The sequence below is a fragment of the Poeciliopsis prolifica genome, unplaced genomic scaffold (assembly GCF_027474105.1).
Source record: "Poeciliopsis prolifica strain line A6 unplaced genomic scaffold, Auburn_PproV2 SCAFFOLD025, whole genome shotgun sequence".
NCBI lineage: Eukaryota > Metazoa > Chordata > Actinopteri > Cyprinodontiformes > Poeciliidae > Poeciliopsis > Poeciliopsis prolifica.
This window is the reverse complement of record NW_026562400.1, coordinates 543,225-569,329: the sequence shown is the minus strand read 5'-3', so window position 1 is coordinate 569,329 and position 26,105 is coordinate 543,225. Positions and strand designations below refer to the sequence as shown.

Here is a 26,105-nt window from a genome sequence, read left to right as displayed (position 1 = left end):
GCACCGCACAAGTGACCATAGCTGACAAAGACTGTAGTTGCTTGTTGGATTCAGGCTCCCAAGTAACAACAATCCCCAACTCTTTCTATCTAGAAAACCTGTCTCACTTGCCTCTCAATTCCTTGAACGACCTGCTTGAAGTGGAAGGAGCCAATGGTCAAAGCATCCCTTACCTTGGCTATGTTGAGGCCACCATCAGGTTCCCAAAGAGCTTGCTTGGAGTCGACATCGAGGTACCTACGCTGGTATTAGTTGTACCTGACATGCACTCCACATTGTCATCAGTGCTTATAGGCACAAATACTTTAGATGTCTTATATGAAAAGTATGAGGAGATTTCACCTCAGAACTTTGAATCTCTTCCTTATGGCTACAAAGTTGTCTTAAAGACTCTTGAAATCCGGAAAAGACAGTCTGTTGATTCCAGCCTGGGAGAGGTGAGGCTTCATAGTAGAAACCTCGAGACCATTTCAGCTGGACAGACCAAAGTAATTCAGGGATCAGTGAGCTGCAGAACATCTGATGTTGAAAGGTGGGTGATAGTAGAGTCACCAAAATCATTGCCCCTGCCTGGTGGCATCCTGGTGACAGATAGCCTAGTAAGTCTATCACCAAAGCTATCGCGTTGCATACCAGTCATGCTCAAAAACGAGTCACAGCATGACATCACCCTGTCCCCAAAAGCTGTGATAGCAGAGATACACGCTATCAAGAGTGTTCAACCTGTCAAGACTCCTAACTCAGACTCCCCAACAAAACCTGATCAAAAACCAAACCTCGACTTTGACTTTACTGATTCTCCTGTACCCAACGAGTGGAAAGAGAGAATAAAAGAGAAATTGAGTTCCATGCCAGAGGTGTTTGCAGTGCACGAGCTTGACTTTGGGCGCACTGACAAAATCAAACATCATATAACTCTCAGTGATGAGACACCGTTCAAACATAAGCCAAGACCTATACATCCGCAGGATATAGAGGCTGTGCGTACCCATCTCCAGCAACTCCTCGATGCAGAAGTCATCCGTGAATCAAAGTCACCTTTCTCCTCGCCGATTGTAGTCGTCAGGAAAAAGAACGGCGATGTCAGACTTTGCATAGATTACAGAAAATTGAACACACAAACAGTAAAGGATTCATATGCCTTACCTAATCTGGAAGAATCCTTCTCAGCATTGACCGGATCTGAAATCAGGCTTCTATCAAATAGAGATGGAGGAAGCAGACAAACACAAAACCGCATTTGTCTGTCCTCTAGGATTCTTCGAATTCAACAGGATGCCTCAGGGGATAACCAACGCCCCTAGCACGTTCCAGAGACTTATGGAGCGTTGTATGGGAGAGTTAAATTTGAAGGAAGCCCTAGTCTTCCTGGATGACCTCATTATCTTCTCCTCTACATTAGAGGAGCACGAAGAAAGGTTGATGCGCGTGCTCAACCGATTGAAAGAGTTTGGCTTGAAACTGTCACCAGAGAAATGCAAGTTCTACCAAACTTCTGTAAAGTACCTCGGCCACATTGTGTCTGAAAAGGGCGTCGAGACCGACCCTGATAAAATAGCAGCATTAAAAACCTGGCCAAAACCAAACAACTTGAAAGAGCTAAGAACCTTCCTGGGTTTCTGCGGTTACCACCGGTTCATTAAAGACTACTCAAAGATCGTGAAGCCACTCAACGACCTCACTGCTGGCTATCCACCGCTAAGGAAGCATTCTAAAACCACAGTGAATCCTGAGAAGTATTTCAATCCAAAGGACATCTTTGGTGACAGATGGACACCTGCTTGCCAAGCAGCGTTCGACTCCATAATCGAAAAGCTGACAACCGCACCCATCCTTGGGTTTGCTGACCCCAAGCTCTCCTACATTTTACATACAGATGCAAGCACTTTGGGCCTCGGCGCTGCTCTCTACCAGGAGCAACAAGGACAGCAGCGTGTCATTGCTTATGCGAGCCGAGGTCTGTCGAAGTGTGAGTCCAGGTATCCTGCACATAAGCTAGAATTTCTTGCCCTTAAGTGGGCAGTAACAGAGAAATTCCAGGATTATTGCAGCTCACAGGCCGGAGAGAGAGAGAGCGCAGAGGAGGAATAGGAGTGGAGCGGTGATTAATGAACAGCGAAAGTTAATTTAATTAAGAAAGATAATCTACCTGGTCGGGAACTGACAGGAATTTTATTGAGAATATTGGTTTTGGTGAGTTTTATGTTTATTTTTTTTTTGTACTTTCACCGTATTGTACTGTAAAAAAATGTAGCCGTTACAATAGCCGTTACAATAGCCGTTAAGAAGAAATGTTCCGTTATAAACTGTTATTTGGTTAACATATTGAGTAAAGAAGAATGTATTTGTATAATTTGAAGATTTAAAAAGAGTTTTATTGTGTTTGCGACCTGTTATACAGGTCAGGTTTTTTTGCTTGGTTGGAAGCTGGGACGGAGCCAGGATTTATCTACCTTGTGCGGCGCGCACATTCACGGTTCGGATTCAGGATGGCGAGCCAGACCCAGAGCGTCAATTCACCTTCTCCATCACATTAAGGAGGGACTCTCCTGCGTGCGGTAATTCGCTGCCAGGGCGAACTGGATTGAACTGAACTGATAATTTATTGAATTATTCTTTTTGTCTGGATTGAGTCAACTAAGACTTTTCATTGAACTGAAGAACTGATTACATATTTGGATATACTTTGATTTTTATATATTATATATTTGAATGTGTTTTGAATAATTGTATTTAATTTTGGTGAAGAGTGATATATTCTTTATTTATTTATTTTCTTCTTTTTTTTAGTTTCATTTACCTTCTTATTGAGAATCTGTAGAGTTTTCTTTGTTTATGTGTTGCATCTTATTTTTGTGTTTTACATTTAGTAAATGATTAGTTTATTACACTTAAGCAGCGGTCTCTGGTGCTGTTATTCTTGCTCCCCACTCCTTAGAGCCTAGAACTGGTCCAGTGGCGCGGTTAGCAGTGGGATACCGGTGCTACACTTTTTCTTCTCTTCTCCTGGATTGTTCCTGGAGTGGATTCCTCTACTGACTTTGATGGCGAGCCTTCCCACCTGGACTTAGAAAGATCTGGATTTCCTCCCATGTTGAGTGAGACCTGAACCAGGATTTAATTTGATTCATTTGTCATCTAAAAGAGATTAGAGTGCAAACTACCAGGGTGCACCCAATAGATTTAAATTTGATATTTAGCACTTGGCCAAGTATTGTTGTTTTTATTTTATGTATTTTATTGTGTGAAATTTTATTTTCTTAATTGTATGTCTTGTCCACTTGTGAGTTTATGATTCATGTTACTAAAGCTAATTGTTTTTTTTAAATTCACTCAACTGTGTATGTGTGTCATTTAAAACACCCATCGTGCTCCGACAGCCAAACCTATTGGCCCATCTACCTAAAATATATTGTACCCTTCTCAACTGTGTTACAGAGACTGATGCCCAGCTCATTGACTTTCACTGTTAATCTGTTCCAGGCACCACAGATATTCTTTCTTCATGGTTGTTTATCCTGTTTAATAACACACACAAGTTTGGAGCTAAATATTCCAAACTAGTCAAATATTTGCCTTGTTTGCCAAATACTTAGCTCCAGGGGTTAAAGCCTGACCACCAGGCTCTCGCCAACGTGCCCACCCTCCAGGCCTGGATCCAGAGTGGGGCCCCGTTGACCAGCGTCCAGGAGAGGGAACGCTTGTTTCCATTGATGGTACTCATCATAAGGGGTCTTTGGGCTGCTCTTGGTCTGGTTCCTCACCTAGGACCTGTCTGCGTTGGGTGACCAGAGGCATGAAGCCCCTGACAGCTCCTAGGATCACAGGGACACTCAAACCCTTCCACCACGATAAGGTGGCAGCCCACGGAAGGGATGTGTATGTGTGTGCATGTTATGTGCATATGTGTGTATGCATTTATGTATGCATATGTGTGTATGTATATTAAGTAACGTATTTATTATTTAAGAAAGAGAGAGAAGAAGAAAGAGTTGTATTGTTTTGATTTTTTTTTCTGCAGTTTTTTCTTAGCAGTAATTGATCAGGAGATCTGGAGGAGAGCTGTGACAGACTGGCGACCTGTCCAGGGTGTATCCCGCCTCTCGCTCGAAACGCAGCTGGAGATAGGCACTAGCACCTCCCAACCCCGTTAGGGAGAAGGGTGCTCAGAAAATGGATGGATGGACGGATCTGGAGGAGAGAGAAGGGACTGACATGCAGCAGATCACCCAAGACTTGGAATTGTACCCAGGATAACTGAGTTGACATGTACAGCCTCTGTAGATGGTGCGCACGCTGTGGTTCCTCTCTTTTATTCCAGTAGACAACACATGAAGGGCGACATAAAGGAAGCAGCCACCGTTGGGGAAGGAAGAGTCTTAGATTTAGTGCTGATGCCACAAGACTTAAGGGATATTTTTAAGCAATTCTTTCTGTTTCTTGAACTCTTCTGGGGGGCGATTTAGATTGACCAATTGACCTAACCGGCATGTTTTTGGGGATGTGGGGGGAACCAGAGCACCTGGAGAAAACCCACGCAAGCACAGGGAGAACATGCAAACTCCACACAGGAAAGATCTGACAGATCCTCTCTGTGAAGCTGCAGTGCTAGTCACTACATCACTGTGCTGCCCACTTTTTTTATGTTTCAAATTCATCTCAACGTTTGATTGGGTTATGAAGGGATCTTTTTCTAGTTGGTTGATAGGGTAAAAAACTTGTCTTTGTAAATTTTGGGGGCAATTTAGATTGACCAATTGACCTAACTGGCATGTTTTTGGGGTTGTGGGGGAAACCAGAGCACCTGGAGAAAACCCACGCAAGCACAGGGAGAACATGCAAACTCCACACAGGAAAGATCTGACAGATCTTCTCTGTGAAGCTGCAGTGCTAGTCACTACATCACTGTGCTGCCCACTTTTTTTATGTTTCAAATTCATCTCAACGTTTGATTGGGTTATGAAGGGATCTTTTTCTAGTTGGTTGATAGGGGAAAAAACTTGTCTTTGTAAATTTTGGGGGGCAATTTAGATTGACCAATTAACCTAAGGGGCATGTTTTTGGGGTTGTGGGGGAAACCAGAGCACCTGGAGAAAACCCACGCAAGCACAGGGAGAACATGCAAACTCCACACAGGAAAGATCTGACGGATCCTCTCTGTGAAGCTGCAGTGCTAGTCACTACATCACTGTGCTGCCCACTTTTTTTAGGTTTCAAATTCATCTAAACGTTTGATTGGGTTATGAAGGGATCTTTTTCCAGTTGGTTAATAATGGGAAAAAACTTGTCTTTATAAATTTTGTCATGACGGAGCGTCACATGGCACGATGGTTAAAGAGAAACATTCTTGATTTTTGTTCACTCTTTTCCTTCCTTTTTCTGTTTCTTCAAACTGAGAGTCTTGCGTACTTTTTTCCAAAAAGAAAGTTTTGGTTTTTCCTTTTACCATCCTGCATGGATTTTGGATCTGTGTTGTCCACATTCTCCTGGATGGTTTCTACAGCACACTGCATCTTTTCCATAGATCCCGAATCCGTGGAACCACCTGACGCGGTTTCTTTTGAGAAAACCTCCGCAGAAGAAATCTCTTGGTGTAAAACTTCCACCTGGTCAGGTTGCCTTTCAGAATCTTTCTCTTGCAAATCTGTGAACTCCTGTGGTGTGTTTTGTTTGACATCTTCCTTCTCATCTCTCAGAGAGTTGGCAAGCTGTACATCCTCATTTGGTCTTTCCAAATGAATATCTCTCTCACAACTTACTTGCTGATATTTTTCTGCTTGTTGTTTCACTGCAGTAACATCGGTTTCATATCTACTATTCAGCTCCTGGTATAATACTTTCACCTCCTCTAACTCAGTCTGCGCATTCCTTTCCTTCTCTTGCAGGATTTTCATTTCTTCTGCCATGGTTTCTTGGAGGGTGGCATTCATGGCTTTCATGTTGTTGAGAAGCACCACGTCTTCCAAATGAGCTGTTTTCTCCTGAGTTATTTGCATCTTAAGATTTTGCACTTGCTGTTGAAGTGAAGAATGGCTTGTTTCATACTGGCTTATATTGCATTTTAAATCTTTTGCCATCTGGTTGAATTTCTGCTGCAGAGACCGGAACTCTTCTGACATTTTTATAGAGATTATTTTGCTCTGCTCTGAGATTGTTGATTTCCTCCAGTTCGTTCTCTCTCTCCAAACTGGCTGCTCTCTCATGCTCAACCTCCACCTCATATCTTTTCACTTGGGCTTCAAGTCCAGAGACATCTCTTTCATATTTCCCATTGAGTTCTTCATATGCACATTTGGCCTGGTCCAATTCTGCCTGCAGACTGTTTTCCCTGCTTTGCAGAAATGCGATCTCTTTTGACGTTGATTCATACAGATTATCTTGCTCAGCTCTGAGATTGTTGATTTGCTCAAGGTCCTTCTTCTCTCTTTCTGAACTGGCTGCTCTTTCACTATCCAGCTCTGTCTCATATGTTTTCACTTGGGCTTCAAGTCCAGAGACATCTCTTTCATATTTCCCATTGAGTTCTTCATATGCATATTTGGCCTGGTCCAATTCTGCCTGCAGACTGTTTTTGCTGCTTTGCAGAAATGCGATCTCTTTTGACATTGATTCATAGAGATTATCTTGCTCAGCTCTGAGATGTTGATTTCCTCCAGGTCCTTCTTCTCTCTTTCTGAACTGGCTGCTCTCTCACTATCTAGCTCTGTCTCATATGTTTTCAATTGGGCTTCAAGTCCAGAGACATCTCTTTCATATTTCCCATTGAGTTCTTCATATGCATATTTGGCCTGGTCCAATTCTGCCTGCAGACCTTTTTTGCTGCTTTGCAGAAATGCGATCTCTTGGGAAAAATTTTGACACATGTTGTCCTTTTCAGCTCTTAGATTTTCAAGCAGCTGTTCTACTTCACGGACTCTTGCTTCACAAAACTTTTCCACCTGGGCCTCCTGCTGCCTCACCATGGCAACTTCGTCTTCATACTTAGAGCAAAGCTCCTTGTAGGAAGTCTGGAGTTTATCAAGGTCTTCTTGGAGGGCTTTCCCTTTCTCCTTCTCAGCCTGTATTTCTGATGTAAATGCTTCCTGGCTCAGGAGATGGGCCGTTTTCAATTCTACATAGTCTTGTTGCAGCAACTTCTTCTTCTTACATTTCACGTCGTTGTGGACCTTGGAAGCAAGGATCGCAGTGCTGATGACTCCTGGATCACTAAGCTTCTCAATTCTCTCGAGTTCCCTCTTTAACTCTTTCTCCTTGTTGATAAACACTTCTTTGAGAGCTTTCTGTCTTTTTAACTGGACTTTCGTTTCTTCCAGCTCTGCTTCCAGGTGGGCCAGTCTTTGGTTGTCTTCAAACCTTTGGGCTCTCTCCATTTCTATAATAGAGCCCAGCCTTTGGATTTCCCCGTGTAAGACATTCGGGTGCACAGGTGGGAACCTTCCTTGGAAATTTGGCTGGATTCCCCTTCTCATCTGGGGTCCCGTCTTTCCATTGTAGTATCTTGGGTTTTGATGAGACATTTTCCCTTAAATGCGTTCGCTAAAATCAATCGATTTCTAAATTACCTGTACGGTCAATTTGAAAGAGCTTTGTGTATGTCTGAACAAGTCAGTGATATACCAAGCAATGAAAAATATGCTGAATTCTGTTCTACATATATGTCTAGTTGATGACATCAGACAGACTGCCTCACTGTGACATCACAGAATCTTCTGCTGGTGAAGTTACATCATCTCACCAGCAAATATCATGCTTTAGTTTCTTGTTTATTTTCAAAATAGTCTAATTCACTTGTTTTTCTATATATGATCATTTCTTTTGAACTTTTTTTTCCAATATCTATTCATTAGAAAGTTTATTTTGCTTATTTAGTCAAACATTTATTTTTTTGTTCTTGTGTCAAACATTGGAAAAACAGAGTTGGAAAGAAAATGTGTAATAAAAAGATGAGGTCTGGAAAGTTTGTTTCTTTTATCAAACATTTATTGTTTTTCTTGTACTTTTGTTCTGTATATACAGTTAGGGCCAGAAATATTTGGACAGTGACACAGGTTTTGTTATTTTAGCTGTTGACAAAAATATGTTCAGAAATACAATTTATATATAGTATGGGCTGAAAGTGCACACTCCCAGCTGCAATATGAGAGTTTCCACATCCAAATCGGAGAAAGGGTTTAGGAATCATAGCTCTGTAATGGATAGCCTCCTCTTTTTCAAGGGACCAAAAGTAATTGGACAATGGACTCCAAAGGCTGCAAGTAACTCAAAAGGCCTTTCCCTCGTTAACTTGTAATCAAATAAGTAGTTAAAAGGTCTGGGGTTGTTTCCAGGTGTGTGGTTTTGCATTTGGAAGCTGTTGCTGTGACCAGACAACATGCGGTCAAAGGAGCTCTCAATTGAGGTGAAGCAGAACATCCTGAGGCTGAAAAATAAGAAAAAATCCATCAGAGAGATAGCAGACATGCTTGGAGTAGCAAAATCAACAGTCTGGTACATTCTGAGGAAAAAGGAATTGACTGGTGAGCTTGGGAACTCAAAAAGGCCTGGGCGTCCACGGAAGACAACGGTGGTGGATGATCGCCGCATACTTTCTTTGGTGAAGAAGAACCCGTTCACAACATCAACTGAGGTCCAGAACACTCTCAGAGAAGTAGGTGTATCTGTCTCTAAGTCAACAGTAAAGAGAAGACTCCATGAAAGCAAATACAAAGGGTTCACATGTAGATGCAAACCATTCATCAATTCCAAAAGTAGACAGACCAGAGTTAAATTTGCCCAAAAACACCTCAAGAAGCCAGCCCAGTTCTGGAAAAGTATTCTATGGACAGATGAGACAAAGATCAACCTGTACCAGAATGATGGGAAGAAAAAAGTTTGGAGAAGAAAGGGAACGGCACATGATCCAAGGCACACCACATCCTCTGTAAAACATGGTGGAGGCAACGTGATGGCATGGGCATGCATGGCTTTCAATGGGACTGGGTCACTTGTGTTTATTGATGACATAACAGCAGACAAGAGTAGCCGGATGAATTCTGAAGTGTACCGGGATATACTGTCAGCCCAGATTCAGCCAAATGCTGCAAAGTTGATTGGACGGCGCTTCACAGTACAGATGGATAATGACCCCAAGCATACAGCCAAAGCTACACAGGAGTTCATGAGAGCAAAAAGGTGGAATATTCTGCAATGGCCAAGTCAATCACCAGATCTTAACCCAATTGAGCATGCATTTCACTTGCTCAAATCCAGACTTCAGACGGAAAGACCCACTAACAACAGACCTGAAGGCTGCGGCTGTAAAGGCCTGGCAAAGCATTAAGAAGGAGGAAACCCAGCGTTTGGTGATGTCCATGGGTTCCAGACTTAAGGCAGTGATTGCCTCCAAAGGATTCGCAACAAAATATTGAGAAAAAACTTTTTTGTTTGGGTTATGTTTATATGTCCAATTACTTTTGAGCTCCTAAAATGTGGAGTGTTTGTAAACAAATGTGTACAATTCCTACATTTTCTATCACATATTTTTGTTCAACCCTTTAAATTAAACGTTACAATCTGCACTTGAATTCTGTTGTAGAGGTTTCATTTCAAATCCAATGCGGTGGCATGCAGAGCCCAACTCACGAATATTGTGTTACTGTCCAAATATTTCTGGCCCTAACTGTATATGAACGGTGTAATTAACTTTCACACTGACTCAGCATTGGTACAACCTCAAACTTAAACACATTTTATTAGATTAAAAAAATTGTAAAGATAAAGTGAAATTATATATAGTTTCAATTTTTAAACAAATATATGAAAAGTGTGGTTTGCATTTTCAGTCCTCGTCTCATTGTCAATCAATGTGTTGTTGAGTCTCCTTTTACTGTTACATTTGCAAACCTTTTGCCAACTTTGCACATTTGAAAACTGAAATTGCAAAATAAAAAAATAAATAAAAAATAATAATAAAAAAAAAAGAAACTGAAACACTTCCCTATTGAACTTTGACTAGGGCCTTTTAACACATGAATATGCTTTCATCTATTTTAGCTTAGGGCTGTTTTCCTGTTGCATGAAAATCTTCAATTTTTGCAACTTATAACCGATGTTTCCCCAAAATATTTATTTGTTTAATCCATTAATTCTCCACCAGCTTCTCAGTCCTCGCTAAAGAAAAGAATCCCCTCAGCACTCTGATGCCACCATCACGTTTCAAAGTAGCTAAAAACTGCAAATTAACTCGCAATGTGTATGTCTTCTTCATTCACTTTCCGAGGTGAATGGCTGTCCCTATTCAAAATTAGATACCGCTATTCACTTTCCGAAGTGACAGCTATTCACTTCTGAGAGTGAATTGCAGTCCCGGATTTCATTTGGCGAATTACAGATAAGTGGGTGCACTTTCTAAATAACTTGTTAAACCACTTGAAAGAACACAATAGTTTTCCTGCCATATTTGCAGCTCATGCCTGAAAATGCAACAGTAGCCAGATTTTTTTTCTCCTTTGGCTCCTCAGAGTGTTTCATCTTTTCACTTCTCTCTGTCCGCGAACCTCCGGCGAGTGCCGACGCGTCTCCTTTCACGCCTTTTGCGTTTCCGCGCGAAGGTTGTAAATGCGGGTTTTGCATTCGCGCCTCCGTGTCACAGTGGCGCAAACTGCACGCGTGCAGTTTGCGCCACTGTCTCGTGCTGGCGCGCCGCTATTGTTTGACGTTCGCCTTTGATGAACGTCAAAGGCGAACGTCGTGGATCGCCTTGAAGTGAGAAACACAGAGGAGGTGATTATGCACGTGTGACTCCCTTTTTTCTGAATTCGTCATTTGAAGCCCCCCTCACTTCCCTAACCAGTGAGCCTGGCACTTCTTTGCAGATGCAGATTGACATTCAAACACGTGGATCCGACACATTGTAATCATACGCGTCACTGCGCGCAGTTTCCTCATTTCCACTTTAATACTGCGTTTAAAAAACGTGTTATTGTATGAAAGTAACAAGATCTTATATTGTTGGAATATTATGTATGTGCCAAAAACCCAAAATAAGACTTGAAAAAACTAATATTACAATTAATGTAACTCACCATCGAGATTAATAAAGTATTTTTTCAACTTGAATTGAATATCATAGGCGGTATCCAGACAGTGACAGGAAGTGGGTTAGGAGTTCCCGGGTCGTGAATGTAAAGAGGATAACATTTTAGACAAAAAGCTCCGAAATGTTGAGTTAATTTCAGAAATTTTCTTCATAGAAAGCATGAACATTTCTGAGTTTGAAAAGTCTAAAATTTTCGCGGAAAGAAAAACACAAAACAGATGAAGTGATGCAGGATTATTTTTGATGTTCATTAAAGTAAAAAGTTCAAACCGGAAGAGGGAGAAGGATCAGTAGATGGCAGCATTATCAAAGTGGATGGCCTCCTGCAGGAAGGAATCACAACCAAAAGGAACTGATGAGAAAAATGAAAACAAAGTTCTTTATCCCTAAGTTACAGATCTGACTTGCCGACTTCCCTTAACTCCCTTCTTCCAACACGCCAGAGGCTGTTCACCTAATGAAATCAATTAGCTGTTTAGGATCACTCTGTAAACTTAGATAAAAGCAAAACTTCTAGAATTTGTGGTGTGTCAATCAGCACAATGCCAAAGTGACCTCAGCAATAGACATTAGACAAAAACCTGCTGCAGCTTATCAATCTGAGAAGAGAAAAACACTTCAAACTGATGAAATATCCAGCATTCTAGATAGAAATATTCACAATAAAACACCCAGGAGTCAAACTGCTAGCAAATCTACCCACGCAGGCATTGTTTCCAAAAATCAAAGCATTTTTAGCAAATACCTCATGTGAAGCTAAAAGCTCAAAATATCAAGCATCAGGATCCTGCACAGCTATAGGGCACATAACACATGCCCAATAGCTTCTTTTTATTTAATGTGATGGACTTAAAAGTTTTGTTTAAGAAAGAGATTCATTGAACTGTTTTTCATTTCTATTAAGTCATACTGTCTTATCCAGACTGAATAAAACAGTACATCCAAAGTTTTCAGGATTAATCAAACTTCTTTAACAGATTGCCATAAGGTGTGACTGCTTGAAAGCAAAATTTGTGTTGTTCTAAGGCTTTTTGCTCTTGTAAAAATGTGCCTTCATAACCTCTGAGGTATCTTTTTCTAATCCGACCACCAGGTCTGCACAAAGGATGAGTGGCTCAGCAGCTGCTTGTGAATACAGAGAGTCTTTATTGTAAAAGAGGTAGAGAGAATACAGGTGTTTCACTGTACAGAAAAAAGACAGCACTGCTTTTACTCAGTCAAACCAATAATATGGACTCAGACACACCCTCATTCATTTCCAGGGACAGGCCAGTAAAAAAGAGAAAAGGAGGAACTAAACAACATGAAACAGAGAAACAAACACACAAATCTTTGGATTTTTCTCTATTGCCCTCTCATTCACTAAATGCACTCCCTTTCTGAGCTGTTAAAACCAAAACACTTGTTAAACTAAAAATACAAGCAATAATAATATTAATAAAATGATATAGTGTGCTAAAAACAAAAGATAATGCGGTTCCACCTCTCACATCTTCCCCACCACAAATACATTTTAGTAACAAGTGGAAAAGAAACCCTACGAGCCCCAATGATAAAACCCAAACCCCATGCACTCAACACACACTCACTCTACCGTCTGTGCACTCAGCTAATCATACAGACATAATGATGACCTATGCTGGGCGGCTTTCCAAACAAAACAAAACAAAAAAAAAACAACCAACAAGGGACATTTAAAATAACCAAACATTATACAAAAACAACTGCAGCCAAGTGGGAAGGGTGATATCATTCTGTCTGTCTTTTCCCTCGTCAATCTTTCTGTCGTTCTGTGCCGGCGGGACGGGGCCATCAGTCGGAGTTGTCTGAGTGGTCGGTGCGGGGCGAAGTGCCGGAGGGGGGCGAGGTCCGACCCTGCCAGTTTCCGTTAGCCTGAGGGATCCAAAGAGACAAAATCAACATCAGCAATAAAAATGCAATATACTGAAAATCAATCTATGAATTTGCATATAACCTCTTTTTACTACATTTCTTGTTTGGTCCCACCTCTATAAAAAAGGAACCTGCAACATTTTTTTACTCTCTGGTCAATTTGTTTTAGTAAGTGTTTGATTTTAGAAAGAAAATAAAAAATCTGCAGGTCAGACTTTTAAAACGTCTTTAGAAACTGGTATCACTTAAACCCTGATTGGTCTAACTGGCCTCTGCACATTAATGTATGTATGTCTTTGGTGTGAAACGCTTTGGGTAATGTCAACATCTGCCATTTTATTTTCTTCTTTGTGTGGCACTAAGCAAAAGGTAATGTAAAATGAAAAGATCTGACAATATTTAGAAGGAAAGCATGAAAAGAAAGTATAAACAAGCTTTAAAATCAATGTCAGTAAGAAGAAAATATTGGTTTTCTGGTGCTTTGGCAGTGAAGTAAGAGAAAAGTAATGCTAAGCAAACATTCAGTTCGGCTTAGCAACAAGTTTACGTATTTTTTGTCATGTAGAATTATGTAAAATAGATTAGCGTGTTAATAACAAACTTAATCTCGATTTCTGCCAAAACTCATACCGTCTATCATATTCCAATAACTTTCTTACGATAGAGTAATCTCCAAAGGCTGAGACATTGAACTTTAAAAACAGGCCATAAGCATGATGTCACATGACTTCATGTTTCTTTTTATTACAGCTGCCTCACACAGTTAAATATTTCTCAATAAATGATAGAAATGTTCTGATAACAACAGTATTATTATTTTATGACAGTGTTTATGCTTACAAAAAAAATAAAGACTTTTTGATTAGTTACTGGAAGAGTGATCAGAAAGTTTGCTGTTGTTGTTTGAATCAGGTGCTTTCAAAGCTGAGGTGTTATGTCAGTTTAAAACAAACTCTGGGTGCTTTCTCAGAACTACTACTCATATGACTTCACCTGAAACAAAACCCAGAAACAATTATGTTCCTGTAAGAACTATAGGTATGGAAACAGCTGCAAAGTGTCAGATTTGACAAGATCTGGGGTCCTTCTTCAAAATATTTTCAAATATTAACATCAGATCAGTTCCTTATGCCCACCATGTCTAATTCTGACCCCAAAACTCAACAGAAAATAATAATTCTCTCCCATTCCATCTAAATGTACGAAGCAGCAGCTCACATATGCACGTCTGTTCAGGAATGTAACTTTATCGCCCTCTTGTGTCGGGTTGAAGAACAACAACATCGATCTGAGTAACAACATGAGGCTTAGTCTTGAGAGAGATGTCTGCATGCAACTTTACTGGTTTTGATATTTAAATGAATCAATGTGCAGCACCTGCATCTGGTAGGCGGACTGCTCGCCATTCACAGATGAAACCCCGAGGAACATGTCCGCTGAGCCGGACAGGGAGAACGACCCCGACCCTGAAAACAAAGAAGAAATCTTTCGTTTTCATCCACAGCATTACGTCTCTGTTGATTTTTTTCTGAGTAGGAAGCTAAATAGCCTCCAGGGCTCCAGCGGGAGCCTTCATCGTCTCGTGCCTGTGGAGTTTGGAGTGTGCGGAGAATCGTCTCCCGGTCTGGCTCCTAAAGCCGTCTTCATGGCGTAAAGGTTGGCCTCCTCTTGGAACTTGCCGATATTTTTCTTGTAGCGGATGCGTTTGTTGCCAAACCAGTTGGAGACCTGGGTAAAAATGATTGAAAAAATAACACCCAAATTATGGGTTTCTTACAAATACCAATACAAAACATGTGGTTTCAGCTATGAGTGTTGAATAACAGATTTAGTAATAGTTTCAATTCAACTCCTGCCAGAACATCACATATCTCTGCTGGTTTATTTACACAACAAGACTTTAGCAACTTGCCGAATAACAGACGTTTGTGATTTATGGCAACAAAAAAAAAAAAAGAAAATCGAAACAGGAATTAGCATCTTATCTCAGCAGCATCATTATAACCTCATAAAAACCAAAAAAATAAAGAATCATCTCATTATTTCATCTCAATGTCTGATTAGAATCCTGTTTGAAACACCTAACTGCAGGAAAAGGATGTGCAACTTCTGACAAACAAATCTTATTTTACCAATTTTCAACATAATTTCCTGTTAAGTTTGGTTAAGTTGTGAACGTTCACTTTAGTTAAGGTGTTTAGGATAAAAGAAAGGTCAGGACCACAGCAGTGGTAAACTCATCTCGACATTTATCACCCCAACCTTTCTGTTGCGAATGTCTGACTCTAAATACAAATATACAAGTTACAAATTTCGGACTATAAAATGACAGAGAAATATTTTGTTTAACATGATAAATTTAAGCCTTTAATCATTAAAAATGTTTGTTTGCATCTTGTAAATATGCAACTATTCAACATTAAAGAATATCCAAACTTTTCTTGTAAATATGTGAAATCATCACAGTATTTCAGATTTTTTGGGTGTAAATTTACTCTCCAATTTTTTTCAATACATTTTATCTAATTTTCCGTCACATCCTGCCAGCTCGTCTCTTCCCGTACGGACAGCGGCTGACCTGAGAGACGGTGATTCCACACTGTTTGGCAAGTTCCTCTTTGGCTTCTTCACTGGGGTAAGGGTTGGACAGGTGGGAGTAGAAATACTCGTTGAGAACCTCTGTGGCCTGTTTGCTGAAGTTGCGCCTCTTACGCCTGAGGAGAGAGAAACATGGTGAGCTCTAAGGGAATGAAAACTGAAGAAATTGAAAAATACAAATTTAACAGGACAAACAACTATTCAAGCCATCTTAGAATGTTTTTTGATCTTTGATCAAATCAACGCAGGATTATTCTCATTTTTTTCACCTGGCGTCCAGGAAGCGGGACCTCAGGATCATGACGGCCTCACACGTGCTCTGCTTGAGCTGGGTCTGGATAGAGCTGAACTTGCGGTGGATGATGGCCACCATGCGCTCAATCTCCCGCGGAGTCACGGGCCGTGTGCGTGACTGCTCCCTCAGCAGGTTCATGACGTGAGTGGTGAATTCAGTGCATGCCTGAGTAAAGTTCACATATGAGAGAAACAAAAGGAAGGGATTAAATTTATACAGGAATTACAAACAATGTATCTGTATTGATTTTGAGGGAAAGGAAACCCTGAAAAGCTTTTTAAGACAAGGAGATCTGAGAACATTAAATAACTTGACAAATGCAAAAAACTAAAGTATAACATTAAACAGCTGTGGAAAAATCTATTTTAGAAAGTTAACATTGCTAAATGTACCCACTCGGCTGTGGAACTTATAACTACAAGAATGAAAGCAACTCCCCCCTCTGTCCACCCACTCTAAAGACGTATTTTCTGCGAATGCGTGGCCTAACATGCCAAAGGATTTACACTCCTGGAGGGCAGCGTCAGAACAGGCAAGCGTGTACAGGCAATGTCAGCGACACGGTACCTGCTCATACTTCTCCAGCTCAGTGTGGTAGATACTGCGAATCTGGCTCAACTTGCTTTTGTAGTCGGAGTGCTCGAGCGAGCTGTCGGGCGACATCCCTCCAGAGCTGGTGGCGGCGGACACAGCGGCAGCGGCCCCGCCTCCTTTCTCCGGCCCGGCGACGCCCTCCGCCAGCAGCATGTTGTCCAAACGCACCAGCTGAGGATCCTGAGGTTCCTCCTCCTGGGTGTTCCTCATAGATAGGCCTGTCGGTTAGAACATGTTTGTGCTTCAACTTTCACTAAAAGAAAACTTTTCATGGCATTCTCCTAGTAAAAATGAATGTGTCCAAACACAAAACCTCGTGGTACTCCATCAGTAACCATGGAACATGAACAGACTGGAATCTGTTGGACCAATCAGATCTAAATCCCACAGTCATGAGAAATATATTGTTTGCATTTGTTAAATATGCAACTCAATATGCAGAAGCAAAACTGAATATTTATGATAAAAACTAGACCAAATAATTTATGCGCCTTTGCTTGAGGTTTGTTAGATTCTAATGAATTCCCAGCCATTGCCACCCTCTTTCCAGGCTGTTTTATTACATTTTAATATCTAAATGCAAACACTTAGTATCAATATATAAAACCAATTGTAAATTAAATGTTCTAAAGAAAGGAACAACACTTCAAATACCACTGCTTATTTTAATAGAATATAGTTTTACTTACGTGACTCAAGTCATCTTTTATGTAACTTGGTCTTTATTTTATAAATTATGGTCAATTTCACAGCAATTTAAACAAAAGAAACATTTTAAGGCAAGTTAACTTCACTAATTCTTTGAATTAAATTTTATATTAATCAATTTATTTATATTCAGAATTAATATTATACTACAGGAATAGAAATGTTGCCCAGAAACACAGCTGTTTATTCATTCACCATCCCCCCCATACTTATTCAGATAAGGAAGGAGGCAACTAAAAAACATAAGCCAAACTTTTCCATTCTGTTCATATCTGCATCTGAACTCGCTCTTATATTTCACACCATCAGCTCACTCAAAAAGCAGCAAACCACAACTCAAAGATAAAACACCATCCTGTTCAGAGATCTATCAGTGTTTGCAATATCACAATCAAAAAAGGACTCTTTGGAGACTCGACTTGGTAAGCAATAACATTTCAGATGCATTCTATTAAAATCCTGTACACTAATAACATATTTCACCACCAGGATAGACTTTATTTCAACAACTGATGTAGATTTAAATGACCAAGATAAAGACAGTTCCAGGAATTTGCCAGGCACAATGTAAGTTGTGTTTAATAAATATCATTGCAATTATGTAACAATATCACAATATTATGTTTAATGTTGGTTAAAGCACTTTGAAGTTTGTTCTCTTTGTACAAACAGCTACAGTCTAGCCATAACTGGATGCCTGGAAATGGGTTTATACAACAACAACAACAAAACTCTCCCACAAAAGTTTATAGCTACTTATTCTGGTCTGAGAAGGGCTACAATTCTCAGATATTTCTAAAGGGTGAAGCTCAATATTATGTTTGGATTTTCAAATAAGCATTTCTGAGAGTCGTGTTAACTTTTTCAGAGACTTTTGGTTTTAATGGAGTTGATTTTTTTTTCCATATTTTGACCACCACTGATACACAGATAGTAAAAAATATATATATCTCCAAACTTTTTTCTCAAAGACAAGCACTGAGTAAGCAGGTATGGTGCAGATGTTTACTCACAAATCTACACAGAAATAAAGTGAAGTGGAACCTGCATCTTAATACATCCTGTCACATCTAACAATTGCGCCGACAATTATGCATTACACAAACAACAACTTGGCAACTTAATTTTTATCAACATTTTATTAAAGAAGAACAAATATTCTCATTGAATTGGGACAACTATAAAAAAGAGAGCAGCTTTATTTGGCAACATGACGATCATTTGAGCAAATGTGAGTATTAACAGACGTAAATAAGGTGGTAAAGCTGCACAATAATCAATATGCTAACTGACACAATATCTATGTTTGCTTCAATCCATCAGTCTATTAATAAGTACAGAGTTTGTTGTTTCAGTGCTATGGTCAAGAGTAGGTTATAAGATAAACAATGTGGCCAAAACAACATCTAGATGGACTGTGTTTATTGCAACTACTGACACAAATCTAAGTAAATAAGAGCAACTTTTGTCTTTATCCTCACACAAGCATTGTGTTTTGATCATATTATTGGCTTGTGATGACACAATTTAAACGAGGGCTGCTGATGGCTCCAGTTGCACAGCCCCACAGATCAACATCATGTTCTTGGTGACAGACAGTACGCCTGTGTGTAAATAACCTACCCGTTTTTTCCTTGATCTCGCAAAGAACGCTGAACAATGCGGGCTTCATTCGGTGACAGTTTAGTGCGTGTTTCCTGTGGGACACGAAGGAAACATCATGACTTGTTGAAAGTACAAAGAGCAATAAAAAATGCTGACAGCATGAAACCCGAGCGAAAAATACATGAAAGTTCTATAGCGACTACGTTTAGCAAGTTAGCAACACCGTTAGCTTTAAGATAGCTGAAAGACAAGAAAATCCATAAATGTAACCTCACTGAACATTGTAACCAACGTACCATCCCCGTTTTGATGTTGTGTAGTAAAATGCAACGCAATCTTGTAAAGAAATGCATTTTCTTTACGTTAAAGGTGTTAGCTGCTTCTCTTAGCTTTAGCAAGTTAGCCTCGATTAGCGCAGGCTAAACGCCGAAGATAGCATATGATTTGGAACAACAGTCAATGCCTTTAATCATCTTGAATATCCAGTTAATACGGTCTATATTAAATCTTATCAGAATTTGAGTATTTTTTTTCCCTTTGAACTAACCACAGGTTATCCCAAACACCACTGTATATTAATAAAAAAAATCTACCAGGTGGACCACCTTGAGACATTATGCAACTTAAAATGTAGGCAACTAAACAAGTTAAACCTTGGCTGTTTTAGTCTACACTCATTTTAAAAAGTCTTTCAAATACAGCTAAAGATAACTGAAATAATTGCAAGTAAACAAAAATCAGCAAGCAAATATTCATTTATGAAAGTACGGATTTTATTACACGTCATTAACTTTGTTTTGATCAGGTTAGACCAGTTGAAGTCGTGTGTTTTTTAAATGGATTTGAAAGTAATCTGGTCTAAATGCCAAGACAAACATTTAAGCAACTGTTTCGCTATTGAATAAGTTTAAATATTTCACAAGATACACAAAGACGTTTAAGGGATTTTCAATTATAGTGGAAAAATCAATTTTGAAACAGAATTGTTCTAAAACCCCTTAAAGGAATTTCGAAACGGAAGCTAACTTCAGTCTCGAGAAGGCTAACAATGGTTGCGATCAACAATCGCTGCTTGAAGGAAATGTGTTTTAAAACTAACATCAAATAACAAAAAGTCTCATTTTACTCCGACATCATATGAGCGCGAGAATATAATAACAAAAACAGCTTTATTTTTATGAGAAGGCTAACTGTTTAGCTACTGGCTAATCAATCTAAACAATAGAGTGAAGTTCAGGAAAGTTTCCAAAGCGTCACAGAGCCAAAACAAAACGCAGCCACGGTGACGGCAACTTTCTACATTAAACAATCAAAACTGTCACTAACTTTGCTTGTGCCTCGTCCAAACTTTGGTCGGTGATGGTCATTATTTGTTGCAGTATGTCACCAATATCTCTGCGGGTTTCATGTCCGTTTTCTGTGCCCTCGAGGCCCGACTCGCCTCCGTCCGACCGGTGCTGGGAGGGTTGATGAACCGAGTTGAGCGCATGCATCCCGGGGTGGCCGCTCACGCCGAGTCCCCGGCCGTTGGATGGCCCATTGCCAGTCAGAGGCTGCTGTTGCAACATCTTTGGCGACGCACAGCGGCGACGACTGCAGCCCGACTGTGCTCTGACAGGCAACACAGCATTACCCGAACCGAGGCATCTCACAGAGCAGGGTCCCCTAGCGACTGACAGCCAGAAGTGCAAAACAGGCAAACGTGTGGAGGCCAGAGAGTGCACGGAGAAAAAAATAATATAAATACTTATATTTTTGGAAATACATATTATTACCATAAACAAACTATTTGCATCAGAATCCCAGATGCATGAAACTGTTGTAGTAATTAATGTGACTAAAGATAAATGCATGCATGAGTTTCTCCAGACGTTGCTGAGACTTTAGTTCTTTAATACTGGAAATATTCTTGAAGTAATAGAAGGCAGATTATGCTGTCTTTATGTGGATTTGAAGGTTTATTTAGGTTTACCTAAATTTCTGTCTTAATTGTTGGTTTCTAGCTGTAGTACCTGAAGATTTGCTTTGTTCTTGATCATTCCTCTATAGGTCCAAAGATAATAACTTTGTTTTTTTTTCTGTCCAGCTGCAGAAAGTAATGGCACATCCACCTGATAACATTGTGTGTATTGTGTGTGTAGTTAAGCTAGATAATCTTATTTCCTGTTGACCTGAGCTAGTGCGAGCATATAGATATAAAATAAAAGGGGTCCTACCTTGAGGAACCCCATGTGTGACTTCTGTCGAGTACCGATCCAACTCTTGGTACTTGGTACAAGCATTATAAGCATTATAAGTTTTGACAACAAAGCCATGAAGTTCTGTTTTCAGACTGAAAATGTGTGCTCTCTACTTATGGCAGAAAATTTTACCATATACAATCACATAGCTGTTTGATTCTGACTTTGCCAAACAGACTTCTTTAAAGAAGTTGCTGCCAATGCTCCAGGATAGGCAATTTCCATTATTTCTGTTTCTTTTTATTAGCTTCCTTTGTCTTGCGATTTTGTGACAATACAATCAGATGCCATTGCTGAACAGACATGAAAAGTGATCCATAGAAGACTCCATACTTAATTACCAATGTGAACAGAACGATGCTGCATGACTTCTATGTTCTTCTGTGCATGTATATCATCTTGGGGTTGTAAATTGTTCACATAGCCACAAAAAAGAATTCAAATTTTAACCAAAAATTGGAATTGATCGTCAAGACCTGCTGTGTGAACGCAGCCTTAGATGAACAAGTTCAATTCAGCGGAGAAGTCTGTCAATTCTCAATAAACATTTCTACTTTTCTGCTATCTAACTTGTTTGCAAAGAAACAAGAAGCCTTCAGACTCCTGATGCTGCTGCATGTCAGAGAACACTAACATCCAGAAAAGCTGGATATTTAAAATATATTATTATAAGTTAGCAAATAAGAGGACAACTAAATATTTAAATGTTCTAATCACATTGGTTCCAGATAATTTCAATTTGGGATACTTTGCTCAAAACAATTACGGAGGTCATTGACCTCCATTTTTATTTTTTATTCTGGCACTTGTGGAGCTCCATACAAATGCTGAACAGCATGTGACAAATATGACAACAGCATTTTTTTATCTGGTGGAGAAATTCTGCTGAGACCACAGCAACAAGTTTTCATAGAGCAGAAGTGTTTGTGTCTATGACTGAATAGAAGAATGCCTAAACAACAAAAAAAAAAATACAGGATCAAATAAAATTTGGCTCAATACCCTGGAAGCTGCTTGTGTTCTTGTTAAAGTAAAGATTGAAATCTGTCTACAAACGGATGAAGCCTTATATGTATTTTGTGAAACAACAATCTGACTTAAGACGGCTTGTTTCTCTACTTCTCGTTTTAGCTTCAAGTCAACAGGATGTGAGCCAAAACCACAACAGTGAAGTGCAGAAGAGCTGTGCGTGTTTCAACAAGTTGCAATGGGGCCTGACATGTTCAAATGCATAGCAACTTAAGCAGCAGATGCACAGCATGCTCATAGTTTAAGATCAGGTTACAGACTCCTCTGTTTCAGACTACACCTGGACTGAAGCAATTGCATGACAGGAGTTATTTAGTTTGTTTTAGAGATGTAGTTCATGACAGTCAGACGAGGCAAATGTGGGGCATGTAAATAGGGGTGGGCTGAGAGGAGAGAGGAACAGGAAGAATAGAGCGGAGAGGCAGAAGACTGCAATACAGACAGCGAGAGGGAGAACTTGTTGCGCTGGTATGTGAAATACTTCACAGCATATTTGTTTCCCTTCTTGCCTACATAGAGATATTGAACAGACGAGGGACGAAGCAAAAAATGCTGTACCCCGTCTGTGATCACTTCAAGAGATGATGTTGTGAGGAGATAAAGTCCAAACGACAAAGGTAAGACCGGTTTACTTAACTTGTAGTAAAAGTAATGTTTATGGGGGAATCTCACGGGATTAAAATCTTAAAAAGAAACTATCTTCATTACTAAAGTCTAAATAGTCCATTCAACTCTTTTAGCCACGCTATACATGTTAGTTGTTAAAAAACCCAACAGAAGAGTAGATTCTATAGTGCTGTTTAAAGAGGTGAGAACTTGCTAAACTGGTTTCTGAAGGAGGGACAAACAAAAAACCTCAAAATCAGTCTTCAAGTCAGTAAACACCTGTCTGTTAATACCGTACATGTCCTGTCTGCTGCCCGACCATCAGAAGAGGAACCGTTTTCTCTCTCTGTTGCGTCTATAATAAAGAATCTGCTTTGTGTTTCTTCTGCTCAGAGTTTGACACACAATAATGGAGAGCAACATTGAATTTTCTGTGGAGGAGCTGCTGGAGCCTCTCATCATCACCGAGGACGGAGACACAACCACAGGAGAGCCAGTGAGCAGCTCAGATGCCATCTTGCAAAGTTGTGGTGAAGACTCTGCTCTCGAAAAGAAAGAGGAACACCCGAGGGAGGACGAGAATTATGATGCTGCACCGAATAGGGAGACGCATTCAGAGGAGCTAAAGTTGGAAAAGCAGCAGAGCAGCACAGAGGAGGAACATTCAGAGGTTGATAAACTGGAGGATAGTGAGAAGAGAGATGATGGACTAAACTTAGACAAAAACGAAAGCGAAGAGCAGACACAAGCTGGCAAGACAGAGGAGGAAAATTCCTCTGAGCAGCAACCCGAAGGGGACAAGAACCAAGATGAAGATGCAAAAAAGGTGGGTAAACTAAAACCTCTGAATCAGTTAGTTGTTCAGAAGAAGGTAATCATAACACTTATTATGATATTGACTTAAACAACATTCAGTCCAAGGAAAACACACACACATCCATGGAAATTTGTAAGATTTATTTTGTTATGCATCATGTGGGATTACGTAGGAGTGGAGTGGATTCCTTTGCTGTGCCAACAAACATTGTGTGCCACTCAGTCAGAAACCTCTCTTCGTCTCTCTCCACCTTTGCCACCTCCTCTCAGGCTCACCGGTTAACCCCTGACTTCCCGGACTCGCTGTTTGAGCTGCTCTGCACCCTGCAGGAGGGCAGGCGGCTCAACGATCAGCGATGCTCCTTCAGGTTGGAGGGCGGGATCAGGAGGAGGAGGTGCCACTCGGAGCCCAACACCAGGAAACCGGCGAACAGAGGTGGGTGCGTGCTCGTGAGGTTCCACTGAAACTGATGAAACTCATGCAGCTGTTTCAGCTGTTTCCATGACATGACTCTGACTCATTTTGATGGAGAAGAAAAGAAACAACCACAAAACCTATGAGCAGGGTTTCAGTACTTTTATGTTTCTCCATCTTTGATGGTTAAAACTCTACTGAATTACTTGTTTTTTTTCTTTCCAGTTGTCTTTTCCTCCATGACTTCACTGCAGAAAGAGGAGTTTTTTGACTTGGTTGCTACCGCACAAGCTCGCCGCCTGGATGACCAGAGAGCACAGCTGGGAGGCTCTCTTCGCCCAAAACCAAAATCTAGAAGCTTTCGAGGCAGCTTAAAGCATCTGACTTCAGTGAAAAAACCTGAACCAGTTCCCGTCCCCAAAGATGTTCCTGCCCCTAAAGATGATCTGTACGATATGATTCTGACAACACAAGTAAGGAGGATTTGTTATTGTTAGGATTTGTGCTGTAATTTAAAAAAATAAAATAGTCGGTGTATCCACTTGTCGATTCTAATTCCTCCCTTTGCTGTAACGCACAGGCTCAGGGCCGGCTGGAGGACCAGCGCAGCAGGGCCCCGGGCCCCATGGACGATGAAGACTTCTTCTCTCTCCTACTGAAAGTGCAGGGTGGGCGAATGGATGAGCAGAGGACTGAACTGCCAATCTTGCTGAAAATCTGAGACAAAAAATAGAAACTGCGGCCAGCAGTCAGAGCCAATGAGTGTCTTAGCCTCTCTTTTTTTGCTTTGATTTTCTGTATAAGCAGGGGTTTCATAACTCCTGCTGAATAACTCCTCCTGAGTGTTAGTCAGTGTTAAAGTTGTCAAGATTGTAGCAAAAACGCTAAAATTTGATTAATAAAGCTTTTAATGTAACATTAGGAAATGTTTCCAATAAAAAAAAGTGTGGCAAAAAAGAATTGTACTCTGAGGGACATTGAGGGCTGCTTTCTAAAACTTGGAGGTTACTTCTTGAAACCGAAAAGATATTTTTCAGAGTACAGTTAGTTTATAGAGTGTAGATATTACTTTCCAAACCTTTCAGGTTATTTGTTGGATCTTAGAGGCTTGTTTCTGAAAATTGTGGTTATTCTCTGGAATTTGCACATATTTTCTGTGATATATATTTTACTTTGAGCAATCTGTACATTTACTTTCTGTGAATTTCAGCGACTATTGCATTTATGTTTAGTAAAAGAACTTATAAGATATGGAAAGAAACCTCCAAGATCCACAATGTACCTTCTAAATTCAGCAAAGTACCAAGTTGCAAGACTCATAACAAAGCATATTTCTTGAAAGTAATCTTAGTGTTTTGAAATGTAACACGAGTTTTGCAAAGTAAGTTCATAAAAGCATTAGGTTAAATATCTCCTTGTAATAGTTCAAGAAAGTACCTTTTTACAGCATAACCTTTGAATTGTAGTAACTGACCCACAGGTTCTAGAGAAAGTACTTAGAGGTTGTTCCTGAAACCTCTAAGTTCTAGAAACTAACTAATAATGTTCTGGAAAGTACCAGGTTACAAGATACCTCATAACACAGCTTGATCTCTGCAGGTACCCAGTTATTTCAACAAAGTAATCTGTGTGCTTCATGAAAGCAATCTTTAAGTTCCAGTGTAAGCTGCAGACGCGTTTCCCCATAATATAACTTCAAAAAGCACCCTTCTTGTTCTGGAATGACACCTCTGAGTTTGTGGTACAGAAATGTGTATATTTACCCCAAATTCTCCAATTAACCAGTTTGAGGACGGGCCATCTAATTGGAGAAAGTACAAAGACACAAAACTCCTGATAGTATAACCTTTTGATTCTGAGGCCAGTGACTTGTAAGCTCCAGCAAGTCCTGGAAATGAATACATTGCTACTAAAAATGTTTACCATTGCTGTAGTTTTTTTTCCTGGCAAATGTGATCAGAATAGACTAGCTCTTTTGGAAGTTGAGGAGAAAGTATTTTGACCTCTACTGTTGTTTTTTTTTTTTTGTTTTGTTTTACCAACAAGATAAAAAGGAGAACCAAAAAGTCATGCAGTGCTTAAGTGATATATGAAAGTTCTCTTCCATAATAAACCAAATGTGCGTCTGAGCCATTAGATTTGTTCATTTGTGAAATTTCTTTCTCAAAATTACCATCAGAAGAAAGAAAGGACTAACTACATCATTGGATTTCAGCAGAGGATAATTTC

General features: G+C 40.0%; 2 protein-coding genes across 2 annotated transcripts; one reads left to right on the top strand and one right to left on the bottom strand.

The window, feature by feature from the left end:
* Positions 1–12,200: 12,200 nt before the first annotated feature.
* Positions 12,201–20,398, bottom strand: pbx2 (pre-B-cell leukemia homeobox 2). The gene is made up of 8 exons (XM_055047321.1): positions 20,097–20,398; positions 18,789–18,862; positions 16,431–16,675; positions 15,838–16,028; positions 15,549–15,684; positions 14,557–14,698; positions 14,348–14,436; positions 12,201–12,970 (listed from the first exon to the last, which is right to left on the bottom strand). The coding sequence occupies exons 1-8, from the start codon at positions 20,336–20,338 to the stop codon at positions 12,890–12,892; spliced, it is 1,200 nt and encodes a 399-aa protein (XP_054903296.1). The 5' UTR covers positions 20,339–20,398; the 3' UTR covers positions 12,201–12,889.
* A 1,842-nt stretch (positions 20,399–22,240) lies between these two features.
* On the top strand, positions 22,241–26,005 carry LOC129370946 (G-protein-signaling modulator 1). The gene is made up of 5 exons (XM_055047247.1): positions 22,241–22,656; positions 23,039–23,471; positions 23,732–23,897; positions 24,102–24,349; positions 24,457–26,005. The coding sequence occupies exons 2-5, from the start codon at positions 23,055–23,057 to the stop codon at positions 24,595–24,597; spliced, it is 972 nt and encodes a 323-aa protein (XP_054903222.1). The 5' UTR covers positions 22,241–22,656; positions 23,039–23,054; the 3' UTR covers positions 24,598–26,005.
* The last annotated feature ends 100 nt before the right edge of the window (positions 26,006–26,105 follow it).